Source organism: Schistocerca piceifrons, chromosome X, assembly GCF_021461385.2.
Source record: "Schistocerca piceifrons isolate TAMUIC-IGC-003096 chromosome X, iqSchPice1.1, whole genome shotgun sequence".
In the NCBI taxonomy this organism is placed as follows: Eukaryota; Metazoa; Arthropoda; class Insecta; order Orthoptera; family Acrididae; genus Schistocerca; species Schistocerca piceifrons.
Genome location: NC_060149.1, coordinates 411320447 through 411342522, shown reverse-complemented (window position 1 = coordinate 411342522; position 22076 = coordinate 411320447). Strand labels below are relative to the sequence as shown.

The following is a 22076-nucleotide window of genomic DNA, read 5'->3' as shown; positions in this document are numbered from 1 at the left end:
ATTTGTAATAATATGGCACATGAAACTTGAAATAAATACATTGGATTATGGTCCTTATTACTCAAAATTAAACACCAGAACTAATATTAAGAGATGGGAGATCTATACTGGAAATTCACATGAAAAAATTGGCAAAAAATGTATCAAAGGATCTCATAGCTTACTAACAGCAACAATAATAAAGTGTGGCACTGATCTCCATTGAGCAAGTCTGTATTTGAGCGAGTCTGTATATAGGAGTTTGACAAAACATGTAGGTGTTTCATCCAACTACACAGACGGTACTAAATTATAGAAATATCAGCCGAAAGTTGGAAAGTGTCAGTGAAGAGAGCCATCATTTGCCTAAAATTTAAACAAACAAGTCCCGAACTGTAGCTATTAGAATCTTTCCACTCGTGCAAAACTTACTCCAGATTGAGTAGTAGTGCAAGTGACAGATAATAAGAGTGGAACAGGTCTAGTGGTTCTATTGTATCAAGATATGCTGCCTGCAGCAGCTGGAGACAAATATAAACCCTTGTTTGCATCCTCAGCAAAATATGACTGCCTACCAACCACATCCATCAGGGTGAAAAATAAGCCCTTGATGGAAACAGATTACATAGACAGATATTCTTCTACTGAGCAGCAGTAATTGGGAAAAAGAAACTTCGTTAATTTGTTTTCAAATGTAGTTGTGCTGTCTATTACACATTTTATATCACTAACTAAGTGATTAAAACTTTTGGTGGCAGCACTGTGCACCCCTTCTAGTGCTATAGACAACCTTAATGTGGAATAATGATCATTTTTTCTTCTGGTATTGTAATTATGTATATCACTGTTCCAGTTGAACTGTTGTGGGTTATTTGCAACAGAATTCGTGAGTGAATAAATATACTGTGAAGCAGTAGTCAAAATGCCTAATTCCTGAAACAGATGCCTACAAGGTGATTGCTTGTGAGCATGAAATTCTTACTGAATGTTTATGAAATATAAAAACTTACTTTCTCAACAGTAGAACACCCAGAGGGGTCAAAATGACTGGAGCAACATTTCCTTTCACAAAATTTATATATTTGGAATGTATTAACAATATATTGAAAAACAATGTATTTTGCACAATGATTATGATATTTTCCAGCTTTCACCTGTAACACCCATAGTGCTCATACTGAACCCTTTATGACAATACTATAATTTTGTTTATTGGTGTGCCTTACATTTATTTCAGGCACTTCCAGATTTCAACTATTTTACTCTATGCTGCAATAATTAACTTCTGTTCATAATATTGATGTATGAATGGACAACAACAGTGTGTCTTGGGTCCTACCTTTTCGTGTGGAAACCCTGAGTAGAGAGAGGTTCTGTGAAATTATGAGATTTATGAGGTTAGAGGAGAAGTCAACACACTCTATATGTTTACAGACTGATAAATTAGCATTGGTTCCAGTAGCCTGAAACAAATTCGTAGAAAACTGCATGTGTTACACAGCCGGATCTGACGTAATGATAGACAAGCAACTCTTCCCCAACAAAACTAACTGTGTGTCCATCCGTACAATTCATGGCTTCAAAGCCTGACAAGTTTGGACAAAAGTACTGGATAAATGTTGATAGCAAGTACCTTCTCAATGGTTTCCCTCATCTCAGTAAGGACAATGCACAATCCAAAGATGAAAGGGTTCCAGATTATGTAGTGATGCATCCTATGGAACCATTTCCATCCAAAGACGGAAATGTCACTATAGTTAATTACTTCACTTCCGTCAAACTCACCAAGAAATTGACATAATAGTCAATCTCCATTGTAGGAACAGTAAGTAGAGCAAGAAGAGAAATACCACATGCTCTTAAGTCTTTGAAGGCCTGTCTGCATTAGGCAACATTCTTAAAATGTGGTGGTGTTTCCTTGGTGGTGTTATCAAGGAATGAAAGTAAAAAAATGTGCTTTTAATGAGTTCCTTTCATCCTACAACTTCAGAAACTGTAAGTTATTATAACAAGACAAAGTTAGCAGTTGATATTGTAAATACATGGCCAGGCTGTATTCAGTCAAGGTCTCCTCAACAAGATAGCCAGTACACCCATTCTACAACACTCTTGATCCAGTAGGAATAAATCCATCTGTAGTATTCAGGGCTGTTACTGGGAAGAAGATCAAAAGAAGAAATTTTATTCAGCAACTTGCACAGGAGCTACACACCAAGTGTCTGAAGAGTCACTCACTTTGTGGGACAACAGATTATTATGAAAATAATGGAAATGAAAACTGAGACAAAATAGTACAGAAACATCAAAAAAATGTCACACTCTTAAACTTAGTGAGTGTAATGAAACTATTTCCAAGTTCACTGTTTGTAACAAGATGGTTTGTGGAAAATAGACAAGAAAACTGAATAGACATGTATCAATTGTATGGAAGTATGAATAGCTAAATTACTGTAAACATGAATAATTCAACTTTTCTAAGCATTTAAAACTTCATAAATGCCCCTCACTTGCTTAACTCTTGTTTGAGTTTTACAGGTTCCAGTCCAATTTGATTATTTTTTAACAAATGATGTTATTGAAATGATAATTAAATCAAGACCCTAAGCTGTCAAAAGGCGTCAATATACATCCACGGAGACAGTTGAAAATGTGTGCCCTGACCGAGACACAAACTCAGGATCTCCTGCTTCCATGGCAAACACTATAGCCATCTGAGCCACTGAGGGCACAGAGGATAATGCGACTGCAGGGATTTATCCCTTGCATGCTCCCCATGAGACCCACATTCCCAACTTAATGTCCACACACTACATTCGTTGTGCCCCTGCCCATTACACTCATTACTCGTGGCAGACAATCTTACCGAGTCCCGTATGTGTTCGGGCAATGTGTGTGCTTCCAGCACAGAAGGATGAGGTCAATGGCCGGTTAGCCTTGACTATATTAAGATGGTGTATGTTCTTTTGGACACTGATATTATTCGTGATCTGTTAAATTTCATTTACAATTCTGTATCTTAAACGGTTACAAATCATGTAAAAACATTAAAATGTAATAATTGCAGACAGTTTGAAATAATAATTCAAAACATTACTGTCACAGAGTGGGGGTCAAAATGACTCCTCTGGGCCTTAGAGGGGACAGGAAAAGGCTGGGCATCCTAGTGTGAAAGATGAATTATCCAGAACATTATTCCATACAACATTATTAAAAGAAAATGTGCAAAGTATGGCAACTTAGTTATTTGCTTGCAATGATATGAAGTGCAAATGGAGCCGAACTGAGTTGTTTCAGGAGTTAAAAATGTTGTTTTTCCCATTTAAATTTTCACAGTTTCCAATAGAGTTATTATTTCCTCACCATGCGTTATATTTATCATCGCTGCAGTACCTTTACATGTGTTGAACTGAACATGTGTCTTTTTGAAGTTGAGAGAGATCATTTGCAAACAACTACTAAATAATACTTTTAAGAACATTATCAACCTTTTATTCAGTTGCTTTATGTATGTGTGGACTGATTACAATACTAGTGTCACCTGCAAAAGAATTACTTCAGTTTCTTGTATATTAGACAGAAGACTGTTGACATATACACTATGGATCAAAAGTATTCTGACACCTGGCTGAAAATGACTTACAAGTTCGTGGCGCACTCCATCAGTAATTCTGGAATTCAATACGGTCTTGACCCACCCTTATCCTTGATGACAGCTTCCACTCTAGCAGGCATACGTTCAATAAGGTGCTGGAAGGTTTTTTGGGGAATGGCAACCCATTCTTCACGGAGTGCTGCACTGAGGAGAAGTATTGATGTCTGTTGGTGAGGCCTGGCACAAAGTCGACGTTCCAAAACATCCCAAAGGTCTTCTATAGGATTGAGGTCAGAACTCTGTGCAGGCCAGTCCATTATAGGGATGTTGTCATGCTGAAAGGTGCAGTCACCATCCCTGAATTGCTCTTCAACAGCAGGTAGCAAGAAGGTGCTTAAGCTTTCAATGTAGGCCTCTGCTGTGGTAGTGCCATGCAAAACAACAAGGGGTGCAAGCCCCCTCCATGTAAACCACGACCACACCATAACACCACCACCTCCGAATTTTACTGTTGGCACTACACACACAGGCAGATGATGTTCACTGGGCATTCGCCATTCCCACACCCGGCCAACAGATCGCCACATTGTGTACTGTGATTTTCACTCCACGCAATGTTTTTCCACTTTCAATCGTCCAATGTTTACGCTCCTTACACCAAGTGAAGCGTCGTTTGGCATTTACCGGCGTAATGTGTGGCATATGAGCAGCCGCTCGATCGTGAAATCCAAGTTTTCTCACTTCCTATCACCTGACCACGTTCGAAGACCGTGAGTTCCGCAGATCATCCCATTCTGCTCTCCCACAATGTCTAATTACTACTGAGGTTGCTGGTATGGAGTACCTGGCAGTAGGTGGCAGCATAACACACCTAATATGAAAACGTATGTTTTTTGAGGTGCCTGTATACTTTTGATCACATAGTGTATAAGACTGAGCCTTGTGAAACTCCTAAAGACAATCTCCTGCAACAGTGGGAAGTGTCAGTGTGGCTGTGCTTTGCGCACTTAAGTTTCCCTGAGCTGGCTTCAGGTGGGCAGAGTCTGTGCGTGCCTTTAGCTTCCTGTCCAGCCTCTGGCTGTGCGCTAACAGTTCTTCTATTGCCTACTGCTGTTTCTCCGAGGTCACCATCTTGCTTTAGTGCCTAGTTCTCAATGGTTTGTCCAGATACAAATCATAGTTTGTATGCGAGGATGGAAGTGTTAGACCACTCGTGGTTCCGTATCATTCACACTGCTGGAACTTCAGCACATGTTTAGCCTACAGATCACATCTGGGAATTTGAGTAGGATCATCATCTCACTTTCATCTTGGATTTCAGCCAGAGTCAATTCCAGTTAATGCATGAGAATCTTGTTTATGTTGTGGTTCACAACTTTTCTTACACAAAAAGCTGTCTAGTGCTACTAGAAATAAACACACATCCTTAACAGAACCAAAGAAGACAACATTGGAAATATTTTATGAACAACAGGAAAGGAGGGAGTATGTTCAGTTGTGAAGCACAGGCTCAGATCAAGGGCAGGAAAGAAAACTGGCCATGTGCATTTCAAAAGAACCATCTTCATATATGCCTTGATCTATTCAGGAAGATGACAATACTCCGTCGTCTATGGCCCAAAACTAGCTCTCCCCGAATGAAAGACTAGTGTACAAACAACTGCACCACCTCACTTGCATTTTTGATTAGTATGTTGTATGCAGCAAAGTAAAGAACAAAAGTATATTTTTAATACTATAGTAAATAACTCTAATGCCAAAACTAGAGAAAGTAAGGGATTTGATTTCACAGTAGACTATGGATTGTGCGAAGTCAACCAAATCAGAGAGGCTATACCCATTTTGCCAGAGAAAAGGGCTAGGTGTCTGAAATTTTGATGTCCCTCCAGAAACAGTGATTATGCACATGGATCCCACTGGAAGAAATTAAGCCTGGGAGAGTTACAAGAGCATCAGACTGACGTCACTGTTAAGGAAAGACTTAACAATATCTTAAAATGCGTAACAATACATCCTGGAACATATACAGATTATGATCATGTCCCACTAGTTAAACACGAGAGACTGAAATTTAAACTGCTTAGCCCTAAATTAAACTGAAACATTATTAACATTTCAACAAAATGCAACACAAAGAGGTAGTGAAAAAATCTTGATAATGACCTGCCAGGCGTAAAAGTCTATTACAATACTGGCAAGGGCACTGGGGAAGCCTGGATAATGTCAAAACAATGAAGGGGACAAGAAATAAGAGTGCATGCAGGTGAGATTCGGACTCTGAACATCACAGGCAAGCAGAAAACAAAGCAGAGGGTCACCAATGTGTACACGGAGAAATTAAAAGACAATTTTGTTCAAAAGAGACAAACAGTAAAAAAATGTGTGGAAGTGAAACCATGTCAGGAAACACCCTCTTTGATGACACAATAATCAAGTCTAGATGAACAAGAAGCAGAACACACTGAAAGTCAGTATATAAGTGAGCTACTAGGTGATGGAACTTTTTGATAATAAGCAATTTCAAGACGTAGTTGCAGCCACAGATAACGAAATATGAATTACTGCATGGTGCAACCCTAACCCTCTCCCAGTATTTGGGTGTTCTTCGGAACAACCACTTAAATATACAGAGACTGAGATACAGATTATAAAATGTTTTAAATAGTTTTTTTATTTGTTTTAAACTCTGCTACATGGTCTAAATTTCTGTCAAATATAAACAAAATATTGTGGTTTCAGAATAAAAGATGTGATTGTGTAATATATAAGTTGGATTTCAGTCAAGTCATCATTCCAGAGAATGCCTCAATTAACACTTGGAAGATAATAAATTACCAAATTTTTCAAGGATTCAGGTTCCTTGACTCACTTAAAAAAAAAAAAAAACAGCATTCAATAAAATATTTTGTGTTACCACTGATAACACCAATAGAGGCTCTACTGTCACTATCAACACAAGATTCAGTCAGCAATGAAGCTACGATTGGGGCACTTCCATACAATAATTTTATGACTTTAAAGTGGGCTTGACAGGGAATTGGTTTGTTGAATAACTGAATTTTCATTCGAGCATTATGCCAATTCCATGAAAACAGACAACACTGGACCAACAAATTCAAGCAGAAGAAATTCCCTGTAAGATCAAAGTTCGTTCATACAGCCAGTAAAAGTCCCAATTATTGAAGCCATTGCCAAATTGCCCAGGAAACGAAATAGAAGTTATGCATATTGATCTCGAACAAGAATGCACATCTCACAAAAGTGGAGAGAGCAAGGAACATGAAAATAATTCTACAATCATACCTGAATGAGGTGCCTGAGTACACCCTCTTCAAAGAATAAAGGAGAAGTGGTTAAAGGAAAATCAACTTAGGACATCATTCTACTCAATGTATTCTTTGAAAGGTGCCCAAAATGCAACTATTCCTTGAAGAGCACAAAGTCCAGATGATTCTGCATCCCCTTCAGCAGTCTGACAAGGAAGGATCTGAGGTCATTCCAAATCCAGCTTCCGTATCACCATCAGACGCACATATGTTGGGCAAGGAATTGCTTGTGGTCAAAATATCTGCTCTGTGGCTCCACCGTACGCGGGGTGAGTGTTGCTTGCATTTGGCAGTCCCTCTTGAGTTGCAATCTTCCTGGTTCAAAGACGTGTACTCCAAATCGTCACACACAAGTGCTGCCACAGATCCTGCTAACTCGACCTTCCCTCGCTTGCATTAGCGTTGTGAATTCTTCTTGCTTTTGCGCTCTTACAGTTTCCGAGGTTTTTTTTATCATGCTTTTGGACTCTTCACTTGCCAATTAGGTTGGCTCCCAGGGTTTTTGCTGACACCAAGTGTTGTGGTATGCCGGGCTCATCCTGCGTAATTTTTGTAGATGCTATTATCTCACTACGCAAGATATAACACAAGCTAAGAGGGCTCCATCTTGTAATAAGGAGGAGGCAGGGTATCTTCCCTGAACCAATTCCTCTTTCCTCCATAGAGAAGACATCTGTGGTCCCAAAAGTTACTACTGCTGTTATCTATTTTCTTACATGTTTTATCAGCAGGATTGAGAGTTATGCTAGCTGTAGGTAAGTGATGGCCAATACACCTGTCTCCTGTGAATTTAATTATTTCTGAGTGGGATTTTTCTTATTTCTGTATCCATTAAACAGTTTAAGAGACTGTGCATAAAACTTAAGAGGTGTACATTTAGAAGGCGTAAAACAAAATTTTTGGAAAACCAGACTTCGCTACATCAAAAAATTTCAGGCTGTTTCTCATATTCAGGAGTCTTTCTATAATTTACAATTGTATAAATACAATTTAGCAAATACTAATGACATATACATCGATTGTATAATATTTAATGCATCCCAGATAATGTTTGAAAATTTATTTTTGTCAGGCTATCCCATTAACTGTGGAGGCTGTTATAAACAATGTGTATATTCAATTTAGACAAGAATGTGAAAAGCAGCACACTAAGCATTTATTTAACGTCATTTACATAAACCATAAAAAATTTACAAATTTAAATACGGATTACTACCCTACGTTTACAGGCCCTTTTTGGGGAGTAATTCAATATTGACTAAATTCAATGTTCAAGCATATCTGATTTCAGTAGGACATTAAATTAATCAACATATTTCATAATGATTGCTGTAATATGTGGAGAATTTAGTTTTTACCTCATGCAGGCTAGTACACAGTCCAGAAGCTTAAAAATGTGTGGCAATAACTCTTCAGTATACAGTGCAGCAGCAGTAGCTACAGCAACTGACTCTGGGCTGGAAAAATGATAGATTATATATAAAAATCTAAAAAAATAAAACAATGTGACTAATGTCTTAAGACAAAGTATGCATGTTTGCTCTTCATTTTTAAAAGTCTGTTTACCCTTGTGTGTCTGAATCAGAGTCTTCATTTTCGAGGAAACCATCTTCAACAGTAACATGAAGCCTTGTCATCAAAACATCTAATAAGAACACATCTGTCAATTTTGGCATACTGGACTTGGGAACAAGTTGCTCTATAACAAAAGAAATGCGACATTAACAGTTTCATATTTCACTTTCTACATAAAAAGATCTCTGACTGTCAATATTTTATTTATTTATTTTTCCAGGTAAAATTAAGGTCACCAGGCCCTGAGTAACATCTGGCAAGGCATTGCACATGTTTTACATTATATTCATTAGGACACACATGCTATAAGAAGTCTTACATTTACTAGTGGATAAGGAATAACTACAAAATAAATTGTGGAGACCTTACTACACACAGAACAAAAAAAAAGAAAATTTACACATATTTTATATTAATTAATGAAATATAGCTGCAATTAGCAAACAATCTCTTCTACAACTACAATTAGCGTCAAACTGTAACTATAGTAGCAAAATTTATGCAATACATGTCATATGTTTATGAAATAACTATCCCGCAAAGAAAGTTCTCTTAAATGTAAAAAGTAAGTTTCATATTTTCTCCTATTACAACTAGATCTGCCTCACCCAAACATCAGTTTTAATTCGAGCAAAATAATGAGCCATGATTGACAGAAAGATCTTATTCAGGAGCTTACTCGTAACTATACTGTTGTGAGTCTCAGTTTTTTGTGGTATTCTGACAAAAAAAAATGCAGTCACAGATTATTTTTCTTTCCAGCAAGAAAAACAGTTCTGAAAAGTCAGATACTGAAATAATATGGCCATGTAAATCAGTGGTTTTGCTTATTTTCTGAAACTATATACCCATCCCTTACAAAAGTGTATCTTGTTCAAAATGGCTGATTGAGTATGAAAGTAAATGTTTCTCTTGTATCCTGGCCAGGCAAGTTTGAAAGCCCACCAGAGCGTATGGAACTCTAGGACAGCTGTTAGACAGCACTGCAACACCTATGGGTGTTGGTGTTGCCGTTGTGATTGTCACCACAAGGACATGCCCGCCTTGCTGGTCTATCAGAATCCACAACTGCCCTTTAAAGCCAGCAGCACAGCATCTCTAGTCACACATGATTTATATGGACTGCTGCATTGATCTTGTTACGCACTGATGTCTTTGTTCTGAAAGTGGTACGTCTTACATTCTTTACTTGCTGGACATGTTATTCTGCTGTGCCGTTCCCGCTGTTTGCCTTCCTCTCACTGTTGTCCACCTGTTTACTGTCAAGTGACTTGCTGTGATACCCTCAGCCAGTCGGTCTGTTACTACTGGGTCTTGGGTCGTTTCCAGCCTTGTCCAATTCCACTGATCAACATAATAGACGATAAGGTAAAAGGTTAGTGGTGCTCCAGTGATGGAAAACTCATGCAACTCATGGAACAGCAGCAGCTGCAGCAGTAGTTCCAACAACAGTTCCAACAGCTATTACAACAGCTACAGACATCGTTGCTCTGTCAGGATATTCAGCAGGCTCGGGGTACCTAACCCCTCCAGGCTGTGGTCACTATAAGGTGGAAACCTGGCCACCTGTGCTTTTGCTGCTTAATGATAGCAAAGAGGATTGGGGCATGTATTCACAGTGGTTCAAACATTACTTTGCCACTTTTAGGTTTCCAACGAAACTCTCAAAGAGATGCTTTTCCTTTCTTGGGTTTCCTCAGAGACATTTTTCTTGTTGAAGAAGTTGGCTACATTCTAGAATCAAGTTGTGCTCATGTTTGAGGAGATGTGATTGATGCAGTCAAATTATTATTAGTAATGATTCCATGCAGTCAGATCACATTTCGAGTTCCATCAATACCACACACAGCTGGGGTAGTGATAATGCTCGTGGGTGAGAGAGAGAGGGGGGGGGGGGGGGGGGGAGAGCGCACGCATAGTTTATGGGCGCCTAACACTGAGGTTATAAGCTCCCTTACACATATTAAAAGAAATTAATGCCGATAAAATGTCTAAAATTGTCTTTACTCGTATTAAAAGAAAGCACAGTTTATGGGTGCCCAACACTTAGGTTATCAGCTCCCTCACACATATTACACAAGAAATGAATGCCGATAAAATGTCTAAAATTGTCTTTGCACACATTAAAAGAAATAAATGTCAATAAAACGAGGAGGGAACCTATAAAATGACAATCATTCACTCACTCCCACCCAACTCGCATTGACACACACGATCACACTATCTCACAAGCTTTAATACAACAAAGGAGAGTGAAAGGTGCTATTCCTGGGATTAAAAAAGAAGTAAAACCACAGAAGAGCGAAAAGAAAAGCACAGGGAAATGTGACTAGCTGACTTCTTACAAAAAAACACATTGGTGAGTCAGTCACCCAGTTAACACATTACGAACATTAGCATAAAATTTTTGGAAACAACAAGTTGGACACACTACAAAATCTTAACACTATAACCACATTCATTTCAACATCATTTAAAATAGAGGGCAGATCTGCCAGTAAATCTGTCACTGCCCTCTGGACAAAAATAAAACAAAATCTAGTAAAATTTGGTGCACACAGATTGTATGTCACAAGCACCACACATTGGAGGATCCTCTCACTGGAGCAAGAAGCCATGTGGTTAGAAGACTGTGGCCTATGTGAAGACAATTAAGCAGGGCCTCATCCATCTTTGTGACCGAAAGGAGGTACACCATGGTCGCAGAATGCGATTTACAACACATAGCTTATTATCAGTCCCTTCCAGTCAGTCTTCTTCCAATCGACACGACTCTGTGCATCAACAGCGAGGTGATAGCATGTAGGAGGATGGCACACTGAAATAACTGAGGATCAGGACACGCCTCCTTGGCTGCGAGATCCACCCTTCTGTTCCCCGCAATATCCATGTGTCCTGGAATGCTGCAGAATGACACCTCCGTCTCCAGACGTTGTAGCTGAAAGAGGGCACCCTGGATTCTGGACTACTTTATCTGCTGGGTGCAAGCATTGTAGAGAGTAAAGTGCACTCATAGAATAGGAAAAAACAAGTAATTTAACACACAAAGCATGCCCCATCTGCTCCAGTGCCCGCAAGATTAAATACAGCTCTGCATCAAAGACAGTAAAGTCTCAAGGCAGTCGGGCCTTGAGGACACAATCAGGGAAAACAACAGAGCAACCAATAGAGTCCCCCCTGTTTTGACCTATCCGTAAAGACAGCTGTAGAGTTGTGATGTTCAGTTAAAATGGCACAAAACAGAGTATTACAACATTTGCAGGAGTGCTATCTCTCCTGTACTACACTAAATTTTATTTATTTATTTATTTACACATCAAGTTCCATAGGACCAAATTGAGGAGCAAAACTCCAAGGCCATGGAACATGTCAGTACATGAAATTACAACATAAAAATAATAACAAATAAAAATAAAATGTTTATGAACCCAAAAAAGTCTATCCATGAGTTTAAGTAAATGCTATCAACAATACAACAAGAATCAGCTTAATTTTTCAAGGAACTCCTCAACAGAATAGGAGCGATCCATGAAGAAATTCTTCAGTTTCAATTTGAAAGTGCATGGATAACTGCTCAGATTTTTGAATTCGAGTCGTAGCTTATTGAAAATGGACGCAGCAGTGTACTGCACACCCTTCTGCACAAGAGTTATGGAAATTCAATCCAAATGCAGGTTTGATTTCTGCTAAGTATTAACTGAGTGAAAGCTGTTTATTCTTGGGAATAAGCTAATATTATTAACAAGAAATGACAGTAAGGAATACATATATTGAGAGGCCAATGTCAAAATACTCAGACTCGTGAACAGGGGTTGGCAAGAGGTTCGTGAACTTACACCACTTATTGCCCGAACCGCCTGTTTCTGAGCCAAAAATATCCTTTTAGAATGGGAAGAGTTACCCCACAATATAATACCATACGACATAAGCGAATGAAAATAAGCAAAGCAGACTAATTTTCGTGTCAAATGATCACTCACTCCAGACACCAAATAGTAAAAATGGCTGCATTAAGTCTTTGAACAAGATCCTGAATGTGGCTTTCCACAACAGTTTACTAACTATCTGAAACACCTAGAAATTTGAACTGTTTAGTTTCACTAATCATATGCCAATTCTGTGAAATTAAAACATCAGGTTTTGTTGAATTGTGTGTTCGAAACTGTAAAAACTGAGTGTTACTGTGATTTAGCGTTAGTTTATTTTCTACAAGCCATGAACTGCACTATTTGAAACCGAGCCAATGTTGCATACAACATCCCTTACTACCAAGCTAGTGTCATCAGCAAACAGAAATATTTTAGAGTTACCCATAATACTAGAGGGCATATCATTTATATAAATAAGGAACAGGAGTGGCTCCAACCACTCATCCCTGCAGCACCTCCCACTTGATTGTACCTCACTCAGACCCCACATCACAGCCATTCTCAACATTGTTAAAAATAACCTTTTGCTGTCTGTTGCTAAAGTAAGAGGTGAACCAATTGTGAGATACTTCCCGTATTCCATAATGGTCCAACTTCTGGAGACATGTTTTGTGACCAAGACAATCAAATGCCTTAGTTAAATCAAACAATATGCCTAGTGTTCAAAACCTTTTGTTTAACCCATCTAGCACTTCACAGAGAAAAGAGAATATAGTATTTTCAGTTGCTAAACAACTTCTAAAGCTGAACTGTACATTTGATAGCAAATCGCGTGATATAAAATGATCAATTATCCTTACATACACAACCTTTTCAATAACTTTAGCAAACAATGTTGGCATAGAAATAGGTCTAAAATTGTCTACACTGTCCCTTCCTCCTCTTTTATAAAGTGGCTTTACTACTGAGTACTGTAATCATTCAGGAAACTGACCATTCCTAAAGGAAAAATTACAAATATGGCTAAATACAGGCCTAACATGTGCAGCACAGTACTTTAATATTCTGCTAGGCACTCCATCATATCCATGAGAGTCCTTAGTCTTCAGAGGGAATGAAGGTCATCAGTTGCTTCCCACTGTGCTGCATCAGCAAGGGCTGGAGAGAAGAAAGAGAGGTTGATGGCTGAAGATGACCTAGTAGCAGCTGAGAAATGATTGGGACTGCCCACTGCACAATTCCTGAGACACCGTTAAATTCTCCAAAACTTGACCTATGGAACAAGTATAGTTCAAGGCCCATAATACATTGTGGACATTGAAATCACTCATGAGGAGAAACAGGTGGAGGAGTTGTGCAGTAGGGCCTCTGAGTCTATCGCATCTGTGGAGCTAAATACAGGGAGCAGATAGTGATCTTCTGACCTACATGAACAGCAGCAGCTACTGCTTGGAGGTCAGTAACCAAGGAGAGAGCAGCAGATTGGTGTGTGTTATTAACAAACACAGCAATCCCTCCACTGGCTCTTCCCCCCAGTCAGGTCATCCTATCAGTGGAGAGTATAGCCCTGTCGCATAGGGGCATCAGTGGGTTTGAAACATGTTTTCTGTAAACACAAGCACATGGGGTATGCTTGTGTCAGGAGTTTCAGTTCCTCCACATGAGTCCTGAACCCAATTATGTTCTACTGTAGTATGCAAGCCATTTACCATGGGGGTTGCACTTTCACACTGTCTTTCCACTGGGGTGTGGAGCCCACAACAGGTAGAGATTCAGCCTTGGCGCAAGATGGTTGCCCTGGACAGACTTCGCAATCCATTGCCTCTGAGGTAGAAGCAGCAGAATCATCAAGTTGAATGACGTTGACATGACCTGTTTTCACCTGTGGTGGAAGTTCCTCATTTGCTTTTTCAGTCTGGGAGGACTTTTTAGGAGCTACCACAGCAGCAGTGGAGGCAAAGCCAGACTTTTTTTTGCCAGACAAACTTTACAGGTACTGGGAGCTCAACAATGGTGGCAACTGTGGCTTTATCTGATGTTCTCAGGAGTGCTATGGGCTCTGAAACGAATGCAGCTTGACAAGTGCACTGACAAATGCAGGTACTACTGCTGATACTAGCAAACTCCATTTGTGTAGAAGTGTTGGTTGTCAAAATAGGATTTTTAAGGGTCGAAGCTAAAGATGTAGTGAATGTGGGAGGCTATGTGGCCTTATATATCTTCTTGGCCTCACCATATGGGTCGCGTTTCGATGTTTTAATTTCCTTTTTTCTTCCTTTCTTCAATGAAGATCCTGCATTCTCCACTCCAGAACGGGTGATCCCTAGAGCAATTTACACACTTTGGAAGAGAGGAGCAACCAACTTCATCATGGGTGGCCTTGTCACATTTGTCACAAGTGGCTCCTTCTTTACATCCTAGGATGGTGTGCCCACTGGCATTTAAATCAGCACATTGGGTTGGGGACATAGGGCCGTATGCTTAGGCGAAGGAAACCTGCCTTGATACACTTTGGGAGTTTTGTGCTACTGAAGGTAAAGATGAATGTGTCAGATTGTACAAGATCCCCATCCGCCCTTTTCAAAATATTTTTCCACATCAACGACTCCTTCTTGAGCCATTTCAGCTTTCATTTCCTCCTTGGGAATGTCGACCAGACCTCAACACAACACCTTTGCTGTAATTCAAGGTGTCGTGGAGCTCCATTTCTGTGGCATATTCCCCAAGCCACTTAGCTTTCCGGAAGTTGGTGACATGTTGGAAACTAGCAGTTTCAACCAATAGGGTGCCACTATGCAATCTCTTGACTGATTTCAATGTCCCTGTAATGCTGTCTGAACCTTTCTGAATTTAAAAAGTAAGACCTTCTCAAAGTTGCTCTCCTTCCATTTCATGATCAAAAACGCATTCTGACCAGTAGCATTCATTCTGTTACTATTGACAGAAGAAATCTGCGAACATCCTGCATCTGGAAGACTGGCTACATGAGCTCACTTGTTAGATTGAGGGTTGGTGACTACCAGTGGTCCACCCTTTCCGCTCGGTAGATGAAGAGAAAATTTCGAAGGATCCATCTCAGTCCTGCTAGGGAAATAAAGGTCCACCTAGAACAGAGACCCCCACCCCCCAGGCATGCCTAGGTAAACCTAATAAAACTGAGTTGTGGCAGATTCTTTAGAGGTTGCCCACTAGTGACTTTCCATCTCAACAGTCATGCATCTCATCAGTGCGCAGCACACCTTGAGATTGAAGAGCTTTTTATAGAGGTTTTTACAATCCTCACAATCCAGGTGGTCACTGAAGCATGCCCAAAGCTTAAGGTGACAGAGGACTAGCGACACTTACCAGTCCTCAGCTCCAGAGCCCTAGGGTTGGCAAGCTCGTGCCCAGCAAACGAATGCAGAGCCCCTAACAATGTGGGCAATGGATTTGCAAAGGTTGATTCAACATTGAGATTTCACTATCGTGAAACTGACTTGTAAAACCTCGTATGCAGATTCTTTGATTGACAATTTAGTGATCCAAATACCTCCCCACCCGAAAGTACACACTGCAAATTTGAAAGTGGACAACCCTTCCTTGTACGATATCTTGAAAATTGTGTACGCTTTTGAGATTGCAAATGCCTCATGGCTTGTCCCCAGGTCACAGGATCCAGCTACTGCCTTGGGGGTGGAATTATCTTTAAGTCTTTTACCCAAAGGCGGAGTTGTGATTCTTCACTTTCAGACATGTCAATGGCCTCTGAACAGCCAGTATGCAGCAGGGTCTCCCATTGTGGCCCCGACTGCTTCATGGGACACTCGCATGCAGACTGTCCAGAATGTTGGGTGCACTGCAACCATTGTGTGTGAGACATGGGCTTCTCTGAACAGTCCATGATAAAGCATTGAGACGGTTAGATCCCAGTCCCCACAAGTGCCAAGAAACTAAGAATGGACTTCAGGTGGCTGTTTCTCATGGTGATCCTTCTGCTACCAAGATGTTTAGCAATCTAACAATTTTTAATCCTTGATAAACCTCCAAATATATGCTCATCAGTGTTCCCCGACTTGGACCTACCTTCCTGTGCACTGGTTGCATATGGTGACTGTTTGATTCCTCTCCGTGGTCAATTCACGATCATCACGGCCTAAGGATATGCCACACGAACAGTAACACTGTTTGTGGTCAATCGTCACTCTGCTGGCACCATTTTCGGTCTGGTTGTCTTGTCACAGTTTGGATTTCCATCACTGATGAGGTTCAGGTTGTCTCTGATATAGTTTCCTTCCAGAAACTCTACGAACTCTGCATTCATGCCTTTTTTCATACCTGGCCCGAGGTGTACCACACATCTACAGACTCATATCTCCTTAACATTAGATGCAGTGCCCCATTTCTAATGAGCTCATCCTATTCCTGTCTCCCTATAGACAGCCATTAAGCAGGCACTCTTTCATCCCCATGAAGCTAGGGTTATTTAACGTGTAAAAACCAATGCTTCGGCCACACTTGTGTAAAGGATCCCAATGGCTCCCTCCGGCTATGTGGAGGTTTTAAATTGGCAATCAATGCGCAGTCGCATGAGGAAATCTAACCAATACCATGCCCACAGGACCACCTCATAAAGTTTGTTGGAGATTAATATTTTTCGAAGATCCTGCTGACTCCTATTTGCATATCACACTGGATGAGGAATGACAACACATTAGTCATCAACACTCCCTTTAGAATATACAAATATGAGCACTTACCCTTTGAGATCTCTTCCGCGCCAGCAATCTTCCAGAGATACCTGGAACAGTTAGTAGGTTCTACCATTGCATGTACCAATTACTTTGACGACTCAATTGTCATGAGCACTTCGTCTCAGAATCAGTTGCAGACCCTATGTGCCCTCCCTACTATTTTGCGTGAAGCAGGGCTCAAGTGCAGCCTATACAAATGCTTTTTTTTTTTTTTCTTCAGGAGCAGGTGGAATGCCTAGAACACTTTCTCAACAAAGAAGGGATCCATCACACAACTGAAGCATCTGCTGTGCTCAGCGCCCTGCCTTGTGCACTGTTCTCAGATGTCCCCTGGTTTTGGCTGCTGATACTTCCCCTTATGACACTTGTGCAGTGCTGGCTCATAGGAGTGATAACAGTACTGCACCAGAGTCCCTGATACCTGCTCAAAAGAGCTACTCCTAGATTGAAAAATATAGCTTTAGTGATTATCTTCGCTATTAAGAAGTTCTATGTTTACCTTTCCAGGACTAAGTTTACATTCATGACAGACCGCATATCATTGGTAGCAGTCTTTAGACCCTACTCTCGGTTTCCCGAGTGGACAGCTAAATGGCTCGTGTTGGGCACTTTTGCTCAGCTCCTAAAATTACACCAATAAGTATAAGTCTACAGCACAACATGCAGAAGTGGATTCTGTCTCTTACCTGCCCTCAGGAGCAGACCCCGCACTTGACCAATGAGAAATATCCCATTTTCACACTGATGTTGAATGGCAGCATGGCTTGGAAGGATTTCCTATTACACATCCACACTGCTGCAGACACATGCCACAATCCTATCTTCTGGTGTGTCATGCACTATGTGCTCCATGTGTGGCTGACATTTTTTCATGTCTACTGATCCAGAACTCTGGGCCTTGGCTCCCCTCTCACACCACCTGTCAATCATCTCTGATGTTCTCTTGCTTCACACAGCAGCGTATAATCACAATGTTGTCACCCTGCTTACCCTGCACCCTCATATTTTGCAACTCCTCCATCATGGGCATTGGGGTATGCCACAGATGAAAGCCCTTGCAAGGTGCCATGCCTATTGAGCAGGACTGAACAAGAATGTTGAGGCCATAATGTGCAGCTGCTCTGCTTGCACCTAGCACTATGTTGCTCCACCCCAGCCTTTCACCCCAAGGCCCAAGCCCCCACCCTGTCACCCCCTGGGTATGCATTCGTCTGGACTTTGTTGTCTATGTGGCCTTGTCATTGACGTTCATTCTAATTACCCCTATGTGGTCACCATGGTGTCCACCATCACTGACGACACCCTCAATACACTCATCCAGATTCTATGAATCAAAGTTCTTGCCAGCACCACTGTGTCTGACAACGGGCCTCAAGTCACAGTGACAGCTTCTGAACAGTTTTGTGTCTCCAATAGCATGAAGCTCCCATTTAACCCACCATTTACCCGTCCTCCAATGGAGTAGCAAAGCATATGATGTGAAGACAAACAGCAAATGTTAAAGATGGTGAGCACTTCCACTGCCAAATCTGTGGTCATGATTTTACTGAGCCCGTACAGGACTACCCTTGTCCACAACCGTAACTAGGCATAACTGTTCCATGAGTGAGTGGAAGCCGTGTACTTTCCCCCATCTCCTGTCCCACGAAATAATGGATTCGACATTCCAGGTGCTTTCTGCTGGGTTCAGCTCTGTGGGCAGGGTAATATGGGGCAAAATGCTAATGGGTGCAGGCCACAGTTGCTGCCACCCATGGGTGATGCCTTGCAACAGTGGACACTCCAAGGGTTTTGGAGAGCCAGCATATCAACCATCTCTGCCTGTGCCTACCAATTGCATCACAGTTGCACAGTTGGTCGGCCCTGGAACGCCTGCCCTTCCTGCTCCCACAGCCGCACAGGTATCAATAGTGCTCCAGAGCACCAGAGGCAGTTCCTGTAGGTGTAGGCATAGAGGTGGTGGTTTCAGAGCACACTTCACCCTCTTGTCCATCACCACCCACAACATTGTTGCCCATACCACAGTGCCCCAGCACATTGCCAGATGCCCTGGTTCCTTTCTACAGGCCAGTGGGTTTCTGTGCCAAGACTCCACCCATGCAACAGTTCGCCTTCCCATGCACTGTCCAAAGCACTTCCAGCCCTATGTGCCCATTTCAGGGGGAAGGGATCTAGTATCTTGGCTGGGTGAGCTTGAAGGCCCACCACAGGGTATGAAACTCGACAACAGCCACTAGACCGTGCAGCACCTCTGCGGACACTGGTGTCATTGATGCAAGTGCCACCACCAGAACATGCCCATCTTGCTGGCCTAGGAGCACCTGCAGCTGTCCTTTAAAGCCAGCAGCGCAGCAGCTCTGCAGACAGTCAGGATTTCTATGCACTACTGTACTGCTCTCCCAGCATATCATTGGGTTTACTTGCTAGCCTTTGTACTCTGGTATGCTGTCTCCATCGTATGTCTTCCTCTCCTTGTTGCCCACTTGTTTACTCTCAGGAGACTTACTGCGAGTCCCTTGGCAGGTCAGGCTCTTTTTACTAGTACTTGAGTCATTCCTGGTCTTGTACTATTCTGGTCACTATACATTCTCTGCGACATTAAAACAGTGACGCCATTTTGGACTGTTAACACATCTAAGAAACAGCATAGTGGAAAAACCATTGAGAAGGCTGACTATCTGAAGAAAATGATAACTAATAACACCATAAGCAATTACTTGGGTACCTGGGCAGAGTTAAAACATGGTACAGTGTAAATTTGGGAAGGTTCCATTTTGTGCGAGTTAGCTGGAGGCACATGTGCGGGCAGATTAGTGAATGTGAAACTAGGCACTTATCAGAGACAAAAATCTTCAAAAGGATTTCTGACAAGACGCAGTGAAATGGTAGAAAACATAACAAGAAGCATATAGTGAACTGAGAAAGGAATAAATAATGTACAAATAGAAACAGGAATGTAAGAAAAATTATAATGAGCCCAACAAGCATAAACCCAGAAAGATAGACTGACTTAACCAAAAACTAGGGAGTGGCAAGATGTAGCAATTGTGTGTTGAAAAGTAAAATTAAAGATGAAATATAGAAGTATATTATGTAAAAGTATATTAGCAAAAAAAAGTTACCAAAACTCACACAAATGATTTTTTTGCGTGAATAACTTACTTGCATTAGTGACTTTGGGTGTAAATCTTGCAATAAATTCTTTCACAAGTGAAATATCCAGTTTTGTTGTAGTCATGTTTACATTTACATTTTGAATAACATCTTCCAAAATTTGACCATTTGCTGTCTGTTTCAGAAGGTATTCCTGGAAATAAAATAAAAATGATGTGGAAGTGGAAATTCAGAAACTATCAAAAACATCATGATCAATACAGATATAAAACTATGTGAAAATTGTCAAGGTTGCTTCTAATGTAGGCCACTAAAGCAATGCCCGTGCCCACACACACAAACTGTCTGCTCTACGCTAGGATCCTTTTATGGTGTAATGCTAACCTCTCAAATAAAAATGATTAACTTCCTCCCCCCCCCCCCCCCCCCCCCTCAAATTCCATGCTGAAATTATCATTAACAGCACTATAGTTAAGTCAATGGAAAAAAAATGGTTGCTTGTAATAAATTGAGGATTTTATCATACCAGTATCCATGTATTAAAGTTCCGTGCGCTCAAACGTGGTGCCCACAACGTATGGTGAAGTCCATGAGAAGCACAACATTTATCTTGTGCTCTAGTTAATCTCTCCATAAATTGTATAGATGGTGGCAGCATCTGAACTATCCTGGAAACAACAACACTAGGTAAAAAATATTCACCACAAGGGAAACAACAACAATCTCCTTCCCCTACGCACGCATGCAGACAGACAGACAGACAGACAGAGAGAGAGAGAGAGAGAGAGAGAGAGAGAGAGAGAGAGAGAGAGAGAGAGAGGGAGAGGGAGAGAGAGAGAGGGAGGGTGGGGGTTGGGGTTGGGGAGTTAATTTCAAATAGACTTATTTTGGAAGGCAATAATAGGTCAAAAGACTTCAAAATGTATTACATTTTCCAAGTACTCGTGCAAAAATGAACACTGTGATCTACTACTGCATGCATATTCTGCAAGCCACATGGTGCATGGTGGGCCTTCTACCACTATTAAGTCATTTTCTTTCCTGTTCCACTAGCAAACAGAACGACATACAAATGACCATCTATATGCTTCCGTACAAACCCTAACCTCTCTTATCTTGTCTTTGCAATCCATACACAAAATTTGCGTCAACAGCAGCAGAATCATTATACCAATTCTCCAAATTTTCTCAATAGTGTTGTTCAAAAAGAACATCACCTTCCTCCAAGCATCTCCATAATACTTGTGTGTTGTTCAAACCTACAGGGCAGTGCTGTAGAGTACTCCCTGTAAAATCATACAGGAATTCAAAGCAGAACTGGCAACTTATTTGTTTTAAACTCTTTCAGTTGCTTCTCTGCACCATGTTTAACTATTACTAAGCCCTCCATACAGGAGGATCAGAATCGAACAAAGAAGCTTTAATGTAAGAATCAAACAAGTCAGCAGAACATTTTCATTTCTTATGGAATCAACGAAGTACACCTTCCATGACCTAGTGCATGGATTTTAATATTGCTAACCATATTAGACATTCAATATTTCCTATGTAGATTGTTCTTGTGTAGATGCTCCTGCATAGCAGCTATATTCATGAACTGCAATAAAAATAAATACAATGTGTTGTGTGTTACAGTCTTCGGTCCAAAGACTGGTCTGATGCGGCTCTCCATGCTACCCTATCCTACGCAAGCTTCTTCACCTGCAAATAACTGTTGCAACCTACATCCATTTGCACTTGCCTTACTGTATTTATCTCTTGATCTCCCTCTACAATTTTTATCCCCCCCTCCCCTCCCACCACACCCTCTACAATTTTTATCCCCCCCTCCCCTCCCACCACACTTCCTTCCAATACCAAACTGATGATCCCTTGATGTCTCAAAAATGTC

The 22076-nt window shown here is 40.9% G+C and overlaps 1 protein-coding gene across 1 annotated transcript in view; it reads right to left on the bottom strand.

Moving 5' to 3' along the window:
* The window catches only part of LOC124721530 (protein purity of essence), a 482247-nt gene that overhangs the window by 306570 nt on the left and 153601 nt on the right, over positions 1 to 22076 (bottom strand). The window contains exons 18-21 of the mRNA XM_047246550.1: positions 20712 to 20853; positions 20234 to 20378; positions 8464 to 8596; positions 8256 to 8354 (exon numbers count right to left, since the gene is read on the bottom strand). Coding sequence (XP_047102506.1) covers positions 8256 to 8354; positions 8464 to 8596; positions 20234 to 20378; positions 20712 to 20853 — 519 coding nt within the window. The remainder of the gene's footprint in view (positions 1 to 8255; positions 8355 to 8463; positions 8597 to 20233; positions 20379 to 20711; positions 20854 to 22076) is intronic.